The sequence below is a fragment of the Myripristis murdjan genome, chromosome 10, assembly GCF_902150065.1.
Source record: "Myripristis murdjan chromosome 10, fMyrMur1.1, whole genome shotgun sequence".
NCBI classification, from domain to species: domain Eukaryota; kingdom Metazoa; phylum Chordata; class Actinopteri; order Holocentriformes; family Holocentridae; genus Myripristis; species Myripristis murdjan.
The window spans coordinates 24,510,397-24,526,236 of NC_043989.1; the positions used below are offsets into that span (position 1 = coordinate 24,510,397).

Genomic DNA, 15,840 nt, shown 5'->3' on the forward strand with positions numbered 1-15,840 from the left:
TTTTCTCAGACAGGCATTAACATTTTCTCACTTTTCTCTCTTGTTTAAACTCTCAAAGTTCAAACCTTCGTAGAAAAATAAGTCCAGTATTATAGAATGAACGCATTCTGTACTGTACAGGAGACACGGCACGGAGGAGATTGATTGACAATGGTCTACAGTCCCTTAGCCAATCAGGACGCAGAACACAATGTGATGTAAAAAATAAATAAATAAATAAAAATTTTTAAAAAAGCATGCAAAATTTGCAGTCTTTTTTCCTGAACTTAGTTATAAACTTCACCTATAGGGGATGGATTGCCATGCAGTTTGCTGAGTGACTTTAGCCTTCCTAGTGAATTAACTCTATCACTTTTAGTGGGCCCAACACAGTCTAACACTGCTTGTAATTAACTCTGACAAAGCAAAATGCTATTACACACCTAATACCTAACAACCTCACCCCGTTAATTTGGGGAATCTTATAACATTTCCCCTAGTAACATTCTCAACCAAATGTACAAGCCTCTTTTTCCCACAACTTGTCTTCCTCCAACGTACACCACAGCAGTGGGGCACCAGTGGTAAAACCTATACTTGTTTATATCTGTCCACTTTTGGAAAATAAAGTAAAGAGAAATATAAGACAATTTGCAGTAAAACAAGAGGGCATTATATCTTGTGGCACCTCTTTAAATATATTGGTGGGTTCACAGTATACATACCTCTCAACCCAACTACAATTGATTTATACTGAATTATAGACCACCAACTGTATGATACCCAACTCTTGGTCAAAATATAATATATGATCAGCTTTCCTCCAAAACCTTGTATTTCCAAAAACTCACTGGTACAAAAAATGAAGGATCCATTTTCCCGTTGATACTCAAACATTATTGGCATTTCATGTTTAATGGTTTCATGTTCAGAATCAATTAAATCATTTCTATCTATATGGGATGGTTACAGATTAAAGTAAATCATGAAAACATGTTTCCCTTGGGCCAAATAATGATCTGTCTTTTAGAGATGTATGCCAGTCAGTCCCCTGACCAGAGAGCCCTCGTCTGATCCTCCATGTAGTCGCACCTGCTTAAGTGTCCTTGAACAAAACACTTAACAGCTACTTGATTGTCACCAAAGACTCTGCAGGTTTTCATACCACCCAAACACCGAAAGAGCTCATTTCAGTGATTGGCACCTTCAGCCAGAAAGTAGAAGCGAAACCAGTGAGATCAGCTGGTGTAATGTCTGGTGGGAATGAAAAACTGCTTACCCCTGAGTTACAGTGCACTGCGTTTTTACTGACTACAAGCATGTAAAAGATGAACAGGATAGATTCCTGGCAGCACATGCATTTGTATTTGCTAATGCACATGTTGTATCAACTGCTACATTGTGCAAAGGAATCGTAAATGCAATACTATTAATAACAATAACAATATGTTCTTATCTCAGATATAAAGACAAAATATAGTTACATACCATATTACATAATTAAGTTACAATTGGTTTGATATGTGAGATGTCGTCTGAATGCCTTGCTGATTGTGGATTGATCACTTTGTGTTAATAATGTTGCCCCTTATTGTCAGGATTGCTTGTGATTATTTGCTTTGTGAAAAAATAATGAAGTAGCTCACCTCGATAAAGCTCATCCAACAAAAGTTTGTCTACTGACACAAATTGGACACAATTGTCACTACTTTGAAGAATATCAGAGAGTTCCCATATTTTAAATCTCAACTACTCTGCAGATCTTCAGTATGTCTTTATTAAGTGTAAAGTGTTTTCTGCTTACCTTACCTGTGTGTGCACCTTTGTGTTGTTCCAGCTCCCTGAACAGGAAGCAGTCTCGACGGCGCGACGAGAAGCTTCTTCCTCCCCTCCTGTCCCCCCTCTCTGATGATCCGCCCCGCAAACGGACCTGCGATGGTGGCTCCTCGCTCGGCCAGGAGGGCGGCGCCACTGGGATGCTAACCTGCTCCTCCTCCACCTCCTCCTCCTCCTCGTCCTCCCACAGACACAGGAGAGGAGAGGGCAAGACATCATCGCATGTGAAGAACAGCAGTGTAAGTACTGCAATAGTGCATTGAATTACAGCAATTAAAGGTTTGTGGTTATTTTCAGTTAACAGTGAGATGATAATTAACAATGGTTACTTATTACAAAGTAAACTATTTATTAACAGTTTATTGTTGCACATATTATATGAAATAAATTGACCAAAGGACCAATTCCCCCAAATTATCATTATTGTTATTATTTTCAGAGTTGATCTGTTTCATGCTTGCATTTAATCTGGTTTTGGAGTTCAGTTTAGTCACAATGATATGCAAGAAAGCCTTCAGGTAGAGTATCAGGTAATGCATCAAACACAGCTGGAAGGGGAAATAATGGAATATAACAACAGTCAGCAGGTCCCGGCAGCTACATAAGCAGGACCAACTGTACCAACAGTTACCTTAAATTGACAATGATACATTAGATGAAACCCTGCACGGGTCACCTCTAAAGGTTTCACATTTCAAAGTTATAGCTTCCTTTGTGAGTAAGGTTAAAGACAAAGAGGAAGCTGCAAACTGCAAAAATGTATTAGTTGCTCTGTATTTTCACAAACAAAACAGTTATTTTCTATGGCACAAACCACCCTTAAGACTCTTTAACTGAAAATATAACTTTTGAGGTTCATGTAGTATTGATGGATTCATTTAAATGTACACTTTTACTGCTCTTACATTATTCTGATCATTGTAGTGTATTGATACAGATTAGTGTGTTTAACCCCATACCCGCATTTACTCGTGCAGTATAATTAGTTTTCATAAAAACACCAGGAACGTCTCTTGCACACAGTCGTTCTTCTCTTTCTTATAGCCTCTCTTGTGGTCACCTGCATACTGGAAGACTAATTAATAGCAATATAAAACGATGCACCCCCTCTCCTTTCCGCTCTCCCCTCCTCAGGAAATAGATGCCCATGGTGACAAGCCCTGTGGAGACGGTTACCATGCCAACGGGCAATCAGACTCAGAGGTGTGGTCCGAACCACTAATGGAGCCCACAGAACCTCGCAGACCCAGACTGTCATTCAGCGACACGTATGTAGAAATACAGAATGAAAAACACGCACGCGCACACACACACACACACACACACACACACACACACACACAGTAGAAGCCCTATCTGAGATTTAAGAGCTCACATGCACCAGATCTTGACATTTTAAGGTAAGACATGTACCACCAATAATCATCTCCCCACAATTTTTGACACACCAGTAAAACCATAAAATTCAAGGCCATTGGCAAGAAAATTCGTCAGCCATCTGCTGGACAGAGTTTCTCACAGTGGCCAATGAAAAAAAACAATGCAAAATATCAACCAATGGACGTCGTCTTTACTACAGGAAGCAATTGGGTTTATGGAAAATACATTAATAATTCCTCTAGTGTGAGACAGAGGCTACCAGTTGTCTCAGTTGTTGTCAGTCATTTACAGTGAAGTTTCCCCCATGTGATGAAATCACAGGGAGCGAATATGGCTTGGACTGTGTCCCTCTGTCCATCCATCAAATGTCTCAGGCACCACTGGTCAAACTGGTCAGGGACACTGGCTCTTCACATTATGTTTGGACCAGAGAACTTGAATTGACTAGAACTGGCATGGGCTTTCGATTCATGGCAAGTCACCGTATTCCTGGGTGGTTCATTCTTGTTGCCAAGGCAGTTGTACACATTCAGTGATGTCACCAATCTCATAGAGGACTTTGTTCACGGTGGTGAGGAGATCAAGGCTAACTTGATGCACAGCTAATGGAAAACATGCTCAGCTGTCACAGTACTCTAAGAAATCAGATAAAAGAATTCAGAAAATAAATTCTTGGGTCATATTTTTTTTTTTATTTCCATACTCCTTTATATTTTATATATAGTATAAAAGTATACTACATATGTAGATATAGATACACTATATTACCAAAAGTATTCGCTCACCTGCCTTTACTCATACTATGAACTGAAGTGCCATCCCATTCCTAACCCATAGAGTTCAATATGATGTCGGTCCACCTTTTGCAGCTATTACAGCTTCAACTCTTCTGGGAAGACTGTCCACAAGGTTGAGGAGAGTGTTTATAGGAATTTTTGACCATTCTTCCAAAAGCGCATTGGTGAGGTCACACACTGATGTTGGTCGAGAAGGCCTGGCTCTCAGTCTCCGCTCTAATTCATCCCAAAGGTGTTCTATCGGGTTCAGGTCAGGACTCTGTGCAGGCCAGTCAAGTTCATCCACACCAGACTCTGTCATCCATGTCTTTATGGACCTTGCTTTGTGCACTGGTGCACAGTCATGTTGGAAGAGGAAGGGGCCCGCTCCAAACTGTTCCCACAAGGTTGGGAGCATGGAATTGTCCAAAATGTTTTGGTATCCTGAAGCATTCAAAGTTCCTTTCACTGGAACTAAGGGGCCAAGCCCAGCTCCTGAAAAACAACCCCACACCATAATTCCTCCTCCACCAAATTTCACAGTCGGCACAATGCAGTCTGAAATGTACCGTTCTCCTGGCAACCTCCAAACCCAGACTCGTCCATCAGATTGCCAGATGGGAAAGCGTGATTCATCACTCCAGAGAACGCGTCTCCACTGCTCTAGAGGCCAGTGGCGGCGTGCTTTACACCATTGCATCCGACGCTTTGCATTGCACTTGGTGATGTGTGGCTTGGCTGCAGCTGCTTGGCCATGGAAACCCATTCCATGAAGCTCTCTGCGTACTGTACTTGGGCTAATCTGAAGGTCACATGAAGTTTGTAGCTCTGTAGCAATTGACTGTGCAGAAAGTCGGCGACCTCTTTGCACTATGCGCTTCAGCATCCGCTGACCCCTCTCTGTCACTTTACGTGGCCTACCACTTCGTGGCTGAGTTGCTGTTGTTCCCAAACGCTTCCATTTTGTTATAATAGAGCTGACAGTTGACTGTGGAATATTTAGGAGCGAGGAAATTTCACGACTGGATTTGTTGCACAGGTGGCATCCTATGACAGTTCCACGCTGGAATTCACTGAGCTCCTGAGAGCGGCCCATTCTTTCACAAATGTCTTGTTTCACAGTCTGCATGCCTGAGTGCTTGATTTTATACACCTGTGGCCAGGCCAAGTGATTAGGACACCTGATTCTGATCATTTGAATGGGTGAGCGAATACTTTTGGTAATATAGTGTATATATACAAGATGGCTGTTGGTTTGCTACAGAACTTCCTATATAAATACAATCCCCTACTCAACTCCATGTTTCTGACATTTAAAAACACTACACATGTTGGACTGATGGGAGCACTATCATTTTAAAGGTCAAAATTTGTAATTTGGAAACGTCATAACTGCTACACCACCAGCCTGATTTTGATGAAAATTGAAGAGATGATGCATCTTGTTACTGACGGCCCCAAGGGACGTCTGCACCATTTGTGGGGGCTGACATGTTTACTTTTTGTACCGAGGCATCACAATTAACATGACAGTGATGTGCTGAGGATAAACAGCCCGCATGTAAACTTCAATTTATGTTTTAGTCTCTTGTTTTTTTTCTCAATCAGTCTTCATACAACTGTGTTTTAGCGTTGACAGCATTTTGACTGAAATCAACTTTTATTATTAACTGCAATCTGTGGTGATGAAATGAAGAAGTCTAATACACAAGTTGTTGTTGTTGTTTTTTAAACTGAGCTGTCTGTGCAAAGATGTGATGACTGTTGCCCTCCCTCTGTGCTGTGTGCAGGGTCCACAGTGCAGACTACTACATGCAGGAGGCCAAGAGACTGAAGCACAAGGCTGACGCTCTGGTAAGACGGAGTGAGACTTTGATGTAGCCGCACCGCAAATTAGTCCAATTACTCTTCATAAGAGGCTGACAACACACACAAACATACACACACAAACAGGAGGCGGTCGCACACAGAAATACAGACAGATAAAGACACACAGTGTCAACAGCTACAGTCTAGACTCTAATTGTGTGCGTTTGTTCACACGTGTGTGTGTCGTCATGCACGTGCACGCCTCTGTAGTACCAAAATCTATTCCATATCCAAAACTGTGCTGCATAATTCCTGTTATTTATTGCACCATTTGTCTCCAAGGGAACATTGTATTCAAGGACTGATGATGTCTGCAAGATTATACAATATCAAAAGGATTATCTGATCCCCCCCCACCCCCCAAACAATGAAATGAGATTTATTTAACTTGTTATTTATCTTTGTTTACGTGTTGTCTCCTCAGATTTATCGGGGGATTTGCATCTTAGCAGGGGATTATTCAAAGAGAAGACTGTGTCTGCCACAATGTTGTGAAGATGTTGCTTATTCCATCTCTCTCACACTTGCGTTCTCTCTCTCTCTCTCTATGCACTTATTCTCTGTCTTTGAATGTTGCTTTCTTTCTTTTTATCTATGCCATGACTGCATTTCTCCTTCTTTTTTTGTCCCTTTGTAGATGGATAAATTTGGTAAAGCGGTGAACTACGCAGACGGCGCCCTCTCCTTCATAGAGTGTGGAAACGCCATGGAGCGAGACCCGCTGGAGGCCAAATCACCTTATACCATGTACTCTGAAACTGTGGAGCTAATCAGGTGAGGATAGATAGATAGATTTTAGATTTCTACACTCACTATGAGACTAAATGACTGGTTATGATGTAGTTCTGATTGTCTGTGGGTCAAAAGCTTAAACTTTTTCATCTGCAAACTTCACATCACTGCAGCAGGGAAAAACTTTCAGCCACTACTAGATGGCATCAAATTCAAGATTTTTCTGCCTGGGTTTCATGCTCTTATAAATGTGCACTAGGCATTATTTTTATGCAAAAACACAACCATCATATCAACTGAATCACATGTGCATGCTAACAACATGCCAGAGATTCAAGTATGAGCACACAGAAGCTGACAAGTGAAATCCAAACCATCTTCCAAACTGCAGAAGAAGCTAGACTCACCACCTTCATGTAGTTTGCCTCTCGTCTTTTTGGTATCCTCTGGTAAACTGGCTGGGTCGGTCAACATGAACGAGCTGTGTGCGGTTTACTGACATCACCTTACATGAATTTCTTGGGTATTTGGTTCTAATTTTTCAATCCGTTACCTCCGGCTGCCATTTGAAGCTGCCAGTGCATGACGTGGGCCCGGTGCACCGAGAGAAACAAATGGCTTGTTCCTCTGGAGGCTGACAGAGGTCGGCAGCAGGGTCACGCAGTCAGCACAGAGCACAGCCCTCCGCTGGAAGACTGCTCAAGCCCCGGCGTCAGCAACCCTGCACCCTGCTGAAGTGTCCTTGAGCAAAACGCTGAATCCCCGTCAGGTCACATACAGAGCAGCAGCTATGGAGCTTGGAGGGATTCAGTGCCTTGCTCAAGGACACGTCAGCAGTGGAGGTTTTTTGCGGCATTAGGTAACTGAGCGCCGGGCCTCGCAGCTGAAGGACGGTTAATTGCTGTGCCGCCATTTTATCATTTTGATGTGCAGCGGCGAGAGCGGCTTTAACCTCAGTTTTATGATTGTCATGGGTCTACAACATGTATTTGGTATCGTGAGAAAGATCAAGTGCAGCGGCGTTTGGGCCACATTCATCACTGGAGCTGTCACAAAGTGAGTAATGGACCTCTCTCCTCTCCAGGTACGCCATGAGGCTGAAGAACTTTACCAGTCACTCAGCCACCGTGGCCGAGAAGAAACTAGCTGTGCTCTGGTACGTTTTGGTGTGCCTGTCAAGTCAACTTAAATTAAAAAAAAAAATACTACTCTCCAAACCTATTCTACCATGTACCAAAATATGGGAGCAGAGCTTGGGACACCAACAGCAAATTTAAGATGTAATTTTATGTAAAACAATTCAGAACTCATTCTGCCTGCTCATTTCATCTTTGTTTTCCTCCTCTTCTTCCCTCTCCACTATCTGGCTGGTTTGAATGGAAATGAAATGGGTTACCTAGCAATTTTACTGGAGAGTATGTGTCTAAAGGCTTGGACGATATCCATAATATTAATTTAATATCACAATATGGTGGAAGGTGATTAACAAAACATTTTTAAAAATCATCAATTTAATTTAATCTATTCTAAATCTCCCTCTACAAAATTGCATATATTATCCGGTATTACTGGATATCTTCCCAGTCCGAAAGTGTGTAGATTTTTATAACTAGGTATATAAATAGGGAGAAGTTTTAGGCTGTAACCTTTTTCATATTTTGTTTTGTTTTTTGCTTAGTCATCCAAAAGCAGGATAGGGTGCAGTGCCACACCTTGTGTGTTTGTTTGGTTTGTTTTGTTTTGTCTTCCAGGTGTCATTTTGCCTTCTATTAGAATATTTATCGATTTGTTTTTCTACACAGTTTCAGAGTCGTGGCTCTGTGTTTTTATATATGTGAGAAATCTAATTGTCCTGCTGTCCTCAAGTTTCTCACAGTCTGTGAGGACCTGTGGAGTTTATTTGAAGTCCTGACACACTTCTGGTGGAGGACATGAAAACAGTTTTAAAGATGGAGCTTTGAATGGGATTTGTACAGCGGATTCATCTGCCTTCTAATGGTTTTGTTTCCATAGTAACCGCTGTCTGTCTCTGCTGTATCTGAGGATGTTTCATCTGAAGAAAGACCACGCTGTCAAGTACTCACGGTCGCTCATGGAGTACTTCAAGGTAACACACACGCACGCACGCACGCACGCACACACACACACACACACACGCGCGCGCGCGCACACACACACATAGACAGACACACGCGCACACACAGACTTTCATTCCCTCCACCTCCCTGTCTCTCTCTCTCTCTCTCTCTCTCTCTCTCACAGGTTGGAAACATGCAAAGCCAATTACAATCCCCTAAATACAATTCATATTCATTTTCATGGTGCCTGTGCATTAATTTTGCATGACGTTATTAAAATCCATTCTTTCTCTTTGATATTAATGTGCTAATTAGCTCCATCAATCATCACAGTGGATTGTTAGAGTTTAATGTGCTTGTTTTGATTAATTATGTTTAGTTTAATTAATTACATTGGATGTCATTATCAGAGTATGCCGTTTGCATTGGTGGAATTGGATTTTTTGGAAGCGGGTGACAGGGTGTATGTGTGTGTGTGTGCGGGCGGTGCACATATGTGTTAACAGAGAGAAGAAGAACAGAAATTAGTTAAGTTATGAAAGAAAGAGACGCACACAATCTAGGTCTAGCCAGTTCTGCAACATGCTGATGGGTTTCATGTTATTTCTCACCATGTTGCTACGCACTGCTGGGTTTATGTGACTTTGTGCATTTTTCAATTCACACATGAGCGCCAACTTGGTGGCTCCATGGGCTAAGGCACTCATAGTAACAGATTTCTTTCGGCATTTATCGGCTAAACTGAAGCATTTCATTCCAAATTGTTCTATATCCATTTACGAAAACAAAAATAAAATCAAATATTTATTGCGCTGTGTTTTAAAGAACACATCATGTCATTAAAAAATGATGCAGCCCAACAGGATAACTAAGAACTTGAGAGATTTTAGCCTGTTATGCCCAACACTATTTTGCCAGTTTGGCATGACATTATCATTGAGGAATGAAGCTCTTTTAACACAGACATCTGGCCCATGCTATCACGTCTCTCACAAAAAGGACCATACCAGTGATTTTGAATGTTTGGCTCACTTAACTACAATTTAGCCACATTTTACATTGCAACAAGCCATTTTGTAAATTATGTGGAGGTGCTGAACATTTCACTACATATAATCAAAATCTCTCAATTTTCAAATGTGAATTGATTGAAACGCCCACCTTATAATGTGCTGCTTCTGTGGAGTGAATGAAAACCAACGCTTGGATGAAAGGTGGCAAAATGATGTCAGACTTCTACAACGCGACTGCTCGCTTTGGGAAAAGATTAGCAGAAATGTGAAGTATATACAGTTTGTAGATATTATGCTAAACATGCTGAGTCACCTGGATGGTCTTTAAATTACTCCCCTCTCGCTACCTTGTGGAATAAATCCTGCATGCCAAAGATATGCAACTACCACTGTTTTAACAAACTTGTCTGTGTGTGATGCAGAACTCAGCAAAGAGCTCCCACCAAGCACCATCACCCTGGAGGACCAATGGGAAGTGAGTGTACACACACACACACACACAGACACAGGCACACTGGTCCCTCTCGATTCATATAGATAATTGAGAATTTGTAATTCAGCAGAGCTCTGCTGCAAAACAGCGTACCTTCCCTGACAGCCGCTTACTCAAACAAACCCCTCAGGAAGCAAATAAAGGGATTGATTTGTTGCTGGATGGGTAGATATGAGAAAGAGAAGACGGAAGGTGCTGTGGAGGGAGGGCCGGGGTGAGAGCGAGTGATGAAAGGAGTGATGATAGATGGAGGAGCAGAGGCGTGGAGGAGCGGTGGATGTGAAGCTAATGAGTTTAGACAGCTCCGGCTCTGCACAGCAGCAGGACCGGGGCTCGGCGTGTGCACGTGTGCGGCGCAGGACCAGCACCAGTCGTCAGGGCAGCGAGGGTCAAGGCCACATCACAGACATCATTACATCAGTGCCAGACCCGCACACCCTGCTGTGCACGGCGCTGGCACGGCTGCTGCTTACAGTGCAGTCGCTATCAAAGGTCTTACACACACTTTCACAGGCTTTATTGCCTTGACGCCTGAACTGACAACCCATTAAGCCAGACATTTTGCACTTTGATATGGATGTAGCAACCAGAAAAAAAACCAGGTAAAAACAAAAGACATTTCCAAAAAGGCATTAAAGGTGCTGTGTAGCATTTCAAATATCAGCATATCACAAACAAGTTAATTGTGACACCTCAGTATAAGAACGTTGGGGTATTTTCTGATTCCCATTTTGGAAAAGGACCTTAATGATTTTTTGAGGCTGAAAATAAGTGCCCTGCTGGACTGTGTTAAAGTCAAGTAAGATGCAACATTTCAATACAAAAACCAAGCATGTCCTTTAACAGTGACCATGGTCAGAACAAGTGGTAACTTTTTCATGCCAGTGGTATTCTTTTTCAAAACTCAGACCACATTTCCCATAAACGCTGCTGCCTCCTGTTGCAAAGAGGATGTTGCTGCTTTCCTCTGCGATGTACAGTATGTGTTACCACATGTCGCTTTACATTTTAACCCCCCCTGTTTAATTCCTGCAGTGCTATAGGCCTGACTGCCTCTCTGTATGTTTTTGTGTTCCAGGGTTAATGGCACTCCGTCTCCTCTCTCCCTCAGCCCCTCCCCGGCCAGCAGTGGAGGTGGAGGAGGGGGAGGAGGGTCTGGAAGTGCCCCAGCATCGTCTGGCAGCGTGGCGATTCCCCAGCGAATTCACCACATGGCTGCCAGTCACGTTAACATCACCAACAACATCCTGAGGAGCTATGAACACTGGGAGACGGCAGACAGACTGGCCACCGACAGTCAAGGTGAGGCTGCAAAGACACAAGACAGCGCCTTATTTGTCAAGACCGCACCGCCCCCCGACACACAGTACAGTGTTGTTCTGTTGTGGGGGAACACATGTCGCACGTCAGCGGCCATGTAATGTCACGTAGCTCGCATGTGAACATTATCTACATATTATTGTTGTTCAGCATCAAAAACATGTTTTTTGGGAATGTGTTTAGATGAGAGATGAGAGCTTTAAACAGAACCTCAATCATCACATAAATGGCTCTATACCTTCAAGTCAAAACAATAATCAGCAGTTTTTTTAATGTAGTCATTTATTTGCTTATTTATTTTTGCCTCCGTGTGCTGCTAAGTGCTCACTGCTGTGGCGTTTGTGCTCTGCTCTTCACTTGTCAGTCAAACAGTGTGCGTAGGACTGTAACGTCTTTTTTCTTGGGTTTTCTGTTGAAGGAGTTTCAGTATTTCTTTTTTTTTTTTTTTGTCCATTTAGCCACAGCGGCTATCACTACTCCTGCGAAAATACCCAGTTCTTCTTATCTGTTTGTTCCAAAACAGCCGGAAATATGAAGCTCAATTCCTGTGCACCGCAGGAATTCAGACACCAGGTGTTAAGAACAGCGAATGTAAAAGCTTTCATGAACTGGCCACAGGTTGAACTCATATCATGACTTTAAAGTAAAAAAAAAAGGATTCTGCACAGTCCACATTGCTTTGTGTTTTTGCAAGCTAGCTAAAAATCTATTTTAAAAGTGCAAATATCAGTTTCAGACAGGGCTGTGAACTTTGAGCTATACATTGCACCCTTTGGTGGTTTCCAATAGTTTACATCCAATAAAAATAATCATAATTTTTCCTCACACATTGACGTGAGTAGTCAAAGGTCAGGACGTCAGAGTAGTTATTTCTGAAAAATGTGTAATTCCCACTCAAGGTTCACAATAACAGATCTGTTCCCAAAGCCGTCTCATTGATTAAATTGTTCCTCAGCAAACAACAGACATGATTTGTAGGAAATTATTTCCTCGAGTGCTGTAAATCATGATGAAGTGGTGAACTGTGATTGATAGTGTCTAGGTAGAGGAGTGAAGTGTCTCATCTGATTGAATTTGTGTCTTAATGGCATCGGGAAAGACAACCTAATTGTATCTAAGTGTTTTATTTTTTTCCTACAAAAGCAGCAGTGGAGACAGTAACCCATCCCCGCCTCCACCTTTGTCTCTCTGCCTCCTGTAGAGTTCTTCCAGGAGTTGGACTCGGTGATGGAGCCGTTGAGTCAGCAGAGCAGCATGACCGAGCTGGTCCGATACATCCGGCAGGGACTGCACTGGCTGCGCATAGAGGCTCACCTGCTGTAGAGACTGGAGCCGAGCCGAGCTGAGGAATACTGCGCCTGGGAACTAGAACTGGGAGGACAAGCGGGATGAGAGCGAGGAGAACTCTTCAGTGCTTTCTGGAACCAAACCCTGAAATGACCCGACGTTACCTATGGACACACCTACTGAGCATGTGGGACTGTCTAGGCATCAATATCTTCAAATTCACCCACAGTAAGGAAGAAACAGCAACCAAGTGTATATGGTATCACAGAATACAGATCCACATTTTACACTTTGGCTCCCGCTGTTACTTTGAGTCGAACAGTAGAGTCAGCTTAAATTCCTCGAGTGCAGTGGGCAGAGCTACAAGGTTTTGGTGAGAGATGCTGCAAACATTCCTGTGTCCTTAGGTAGGTAAAGGTAAGGTAAAGTTAGCTCTTTCCGGGACGGGGCCATTCTCAGGAGAATGTGGCAGAGGGTGATGTGATTTAGTCGGCTGACCGGATGGAAGAAGCTCAGACAGAGGCTCATCTCTTACAGCGACCGTCTAGAAGTGTGTCTGTGATTGGGACTAGAATTAAAGCCTCAAGCTGATATTGATCTGAAAAGAACCGGTCTAATCCATTAGAAAAGGACCATGCTGGTAACAGAAAGAGGCTTAGGCTTGAAAGACTGGGGGTGAATTAATGGGAAAAGGCTGAAGCTAGTCTTCTGCTCCTCTTTCAGTAGAGCCATGAACAATCCATCTTCAGTCCTAAGAATCGGCCTCTCCAAAGCAAATCCTGGCTGAAGAGGCAAGTAGCTTCTTCAGCACGGTGATATTCTGCATCCCCATCTGAGGGAAGCAGAATAGCACCTGCAAAAGTGCTGCTGCGAGCTGCAGCATGTGGTAAAAGTGAAAGAATGGTTGTTGTTGAATATCTGAAGGCCGGATTTGGACGCCGGATTTGCTCCTTAATACTGGATCATCCTCTGATTCGCCACAAGGAATCAGAGGATGCATCCATTCAAGTTCTACACCGGTTTATACGAATGCCCAGCCATGCAGTCACCCTTGCCTGTACCCTTGATATAGAGGGCTCTGGGTTTTATGCAGCGCCAGGGACTTGGGTAAAGCTTCCAGTGCATCTGTGAGTGTCGGGATATCTTTAGCATTCCCAGTTGTTATCAGGTCTCTTGCCTCTGACCTGTGTGATTTGACTGAAATCACTTTTCATACTAAACGCCGGGCAGGTTTTGTTGTGCACGGGGCCGTTTTAGGAGTTGAAATACCCGCGGCCCTGGATTTCCAAAAGCTCCAAGATCTCAGCCCTGTAGACTTACAATGGGATAAAGCTAATCTCAACATTAAGATGCATTTGGCTAAGCTGAGGATTGCACAAGACTCGGTCAAGTTTTTTCGTCGAGGGAGTTAACGGCTCAACGGAACAAGCGCTCAATTCACTGGTCCTGGAAATGAGGGCTCTCTGCCATTAAATAATGTTTGTCTTGTTCTTCTCTTACCGGTTTTTGGCTTTTATGAAATTCCACTCAGTTCTAGTTCCTATAGTAACCCACCCACTAAGGTGTCAGACACTTACGGAGGGGAAAGACTACAAGATTCAGTATGATTTGGCTCTAATTAAGCCCCCACCCACACACAGTTATAATAAACAGGGTGAGAGTCTCACATCATCATGTTACTCAAAGGTTTCTGCCTGCGCTTACGTCTAAAAAAATCTGTCCAAGATCAGTGACTTTGTACAGTTACACTTAAGGAGTTCAAAGAATCCAAATCTCGTAGTCTTTTTCCAACATGTGTTGTGTTGTGGCGTTGTGTGTATAGGTGTACAGCTGATTGTCGAGTCTATTTAAATCATCACCTGACTGGACACAAATGGTGTTTGTGTATTATAATGTACAGACTGTGACTCCTGAAGATAGTGTTTGCTTTGTGTTTTTTTTTTTTTCTTCTTAAGTGTCTTTTCAGTGTGAGTGAATGGCGAAGCAAGAAAATAAGAGTATCTGTGTGTATGTGTGTGTGAGTGTGCAAGTGTGTGTGTGTGTGTGTGTGTGCTTCCACGCACAGTCTATTGCTGCATTTACACCGCAACAAAACAAATCAGATTTTTAACCCTTTGTGGCACAGATCAGATGTTCCCATGGCAGTCTAAACAAGAGGAGACCGTGCGGTGTCCACGAGGTCCCCTCTTGTTTAGACGTGTGCTATAAAGACTTGAAAACTGGATCTTTTGTGCCTCTGTAAATCCAGCTCATCAAGCATGAGTTTCCTTTTTTGGACCATTTCACCATCGCTGAATGTGTATGGAAGACAATGTGGATGTGAAAAGTAATTTTCACTTCGACAAAAAAATAACCAAGTGCCTCTATTAGGGTCCAGCGGGAATTGCTCTATTTATTTAAGAACAAAGAATGAATCTAAATGATTTTTCCATACCATATTGGTATAAATATGAGATTGTTTTTCGTAAAATCAAATGTTTCCATAAGCTTTTTACTGGCGTTTATGACGACACCAGGGTTTGGCTTTAAGAAATTACAAATGTGTGACTTAACATGTCAAATTTGCATCAGTTACTGTTTTGAATATTCGAGTATGGGATTGTCTGAAATGCCTGATATGACCTAAAAATTTAAAAACCATCGCATGCAATAAATGAAAGCTTCAGACCAAGAACTACTGGCGTCCATTTTGGAAGAAAACAAAAAAAATGAAACCGTCATTGTACTTGTTGCATAGTCATTTACAGTGTGAATGATCTACATCACCTGAAAATACACAGCCGCTCCTGTGTTTAGCTATAGATGCACACAACATACAGCTCATAGTCTGGAGGTGAATAAAAGAACGGAAACATCGCTCATGAAAAATGGAAAAATGGACTCATGGTTCTTCATCTGAAAGCCTGAAAAATGTTTACTAGTGAACATTGCTGGGCAACACTCCAAAATCCACTTCCTGATACGAAACAAAATGCCTTCTCAAGTTGCTTTTTTATTCCAATGTAGTGTTTTTAGGTCATGAAGCCAAAATAGGTGTTTTAGAGCATCCCAAACCAACCAAACCAACAACTTCAACT

General features: G+C 42.5%; 1 protein-coding gene across 1 annotated transcript in view; it reads left to right on the top strand.

Moving 5' to 3' along the window:
* Nucleotides 1-12,826, top strand: part of LOC115366287 (AF4/FMR2 family member 2-like) — a 65,341-nt gene extending 52,515 nt beyond the window's left edge. Inside the window, exons 15-23 of the mRNA XM_030061642.1 lie at nucleotides 1,817-2,054; nucleotides 2,950-3,083; nucleotides 5,762-5,825; nucleotides 6,478-6,614; nucleotides 7,657-7,728; nucleotides 8,586-8,679; nucleotides 10,086-10,138; nucleotides 11,235-11,458; nucleotides 12,678-12,826. Coding sequence (XP_029917502.1) covers nucleotides 1,817-2,054; nucleotides 2,950-3,083; nucleotides 5,762-5,825; nucleotides 6,478-6,614; nucleotides 7,657-7,728; nucleotides 8,586-8,679; nucleotides 10,086-10,138; nucleotides 11,235-11,458; nucleotides 12,678-12,799 — 1,138 coding nt within the window. The 3' untranslated portion in view covers nucleotides 12,800-12,826. The remainder of the gene's footprint in view (nucleotides 1-1,816; nucleotides 2,055-2,949; nucleotides 3,084-5,761; nucleotides 5,826-6,477; nucleotides 6,615-7,656; nucleotides 7,729-8,585; nucleotides 8,680-10,085; nucleotides 10,139-11,234; nucleotides 11,459-12,677) is intronic.
* Nucleotides 12,827-15,840: the final 3,014 nt, after the last annotated feature.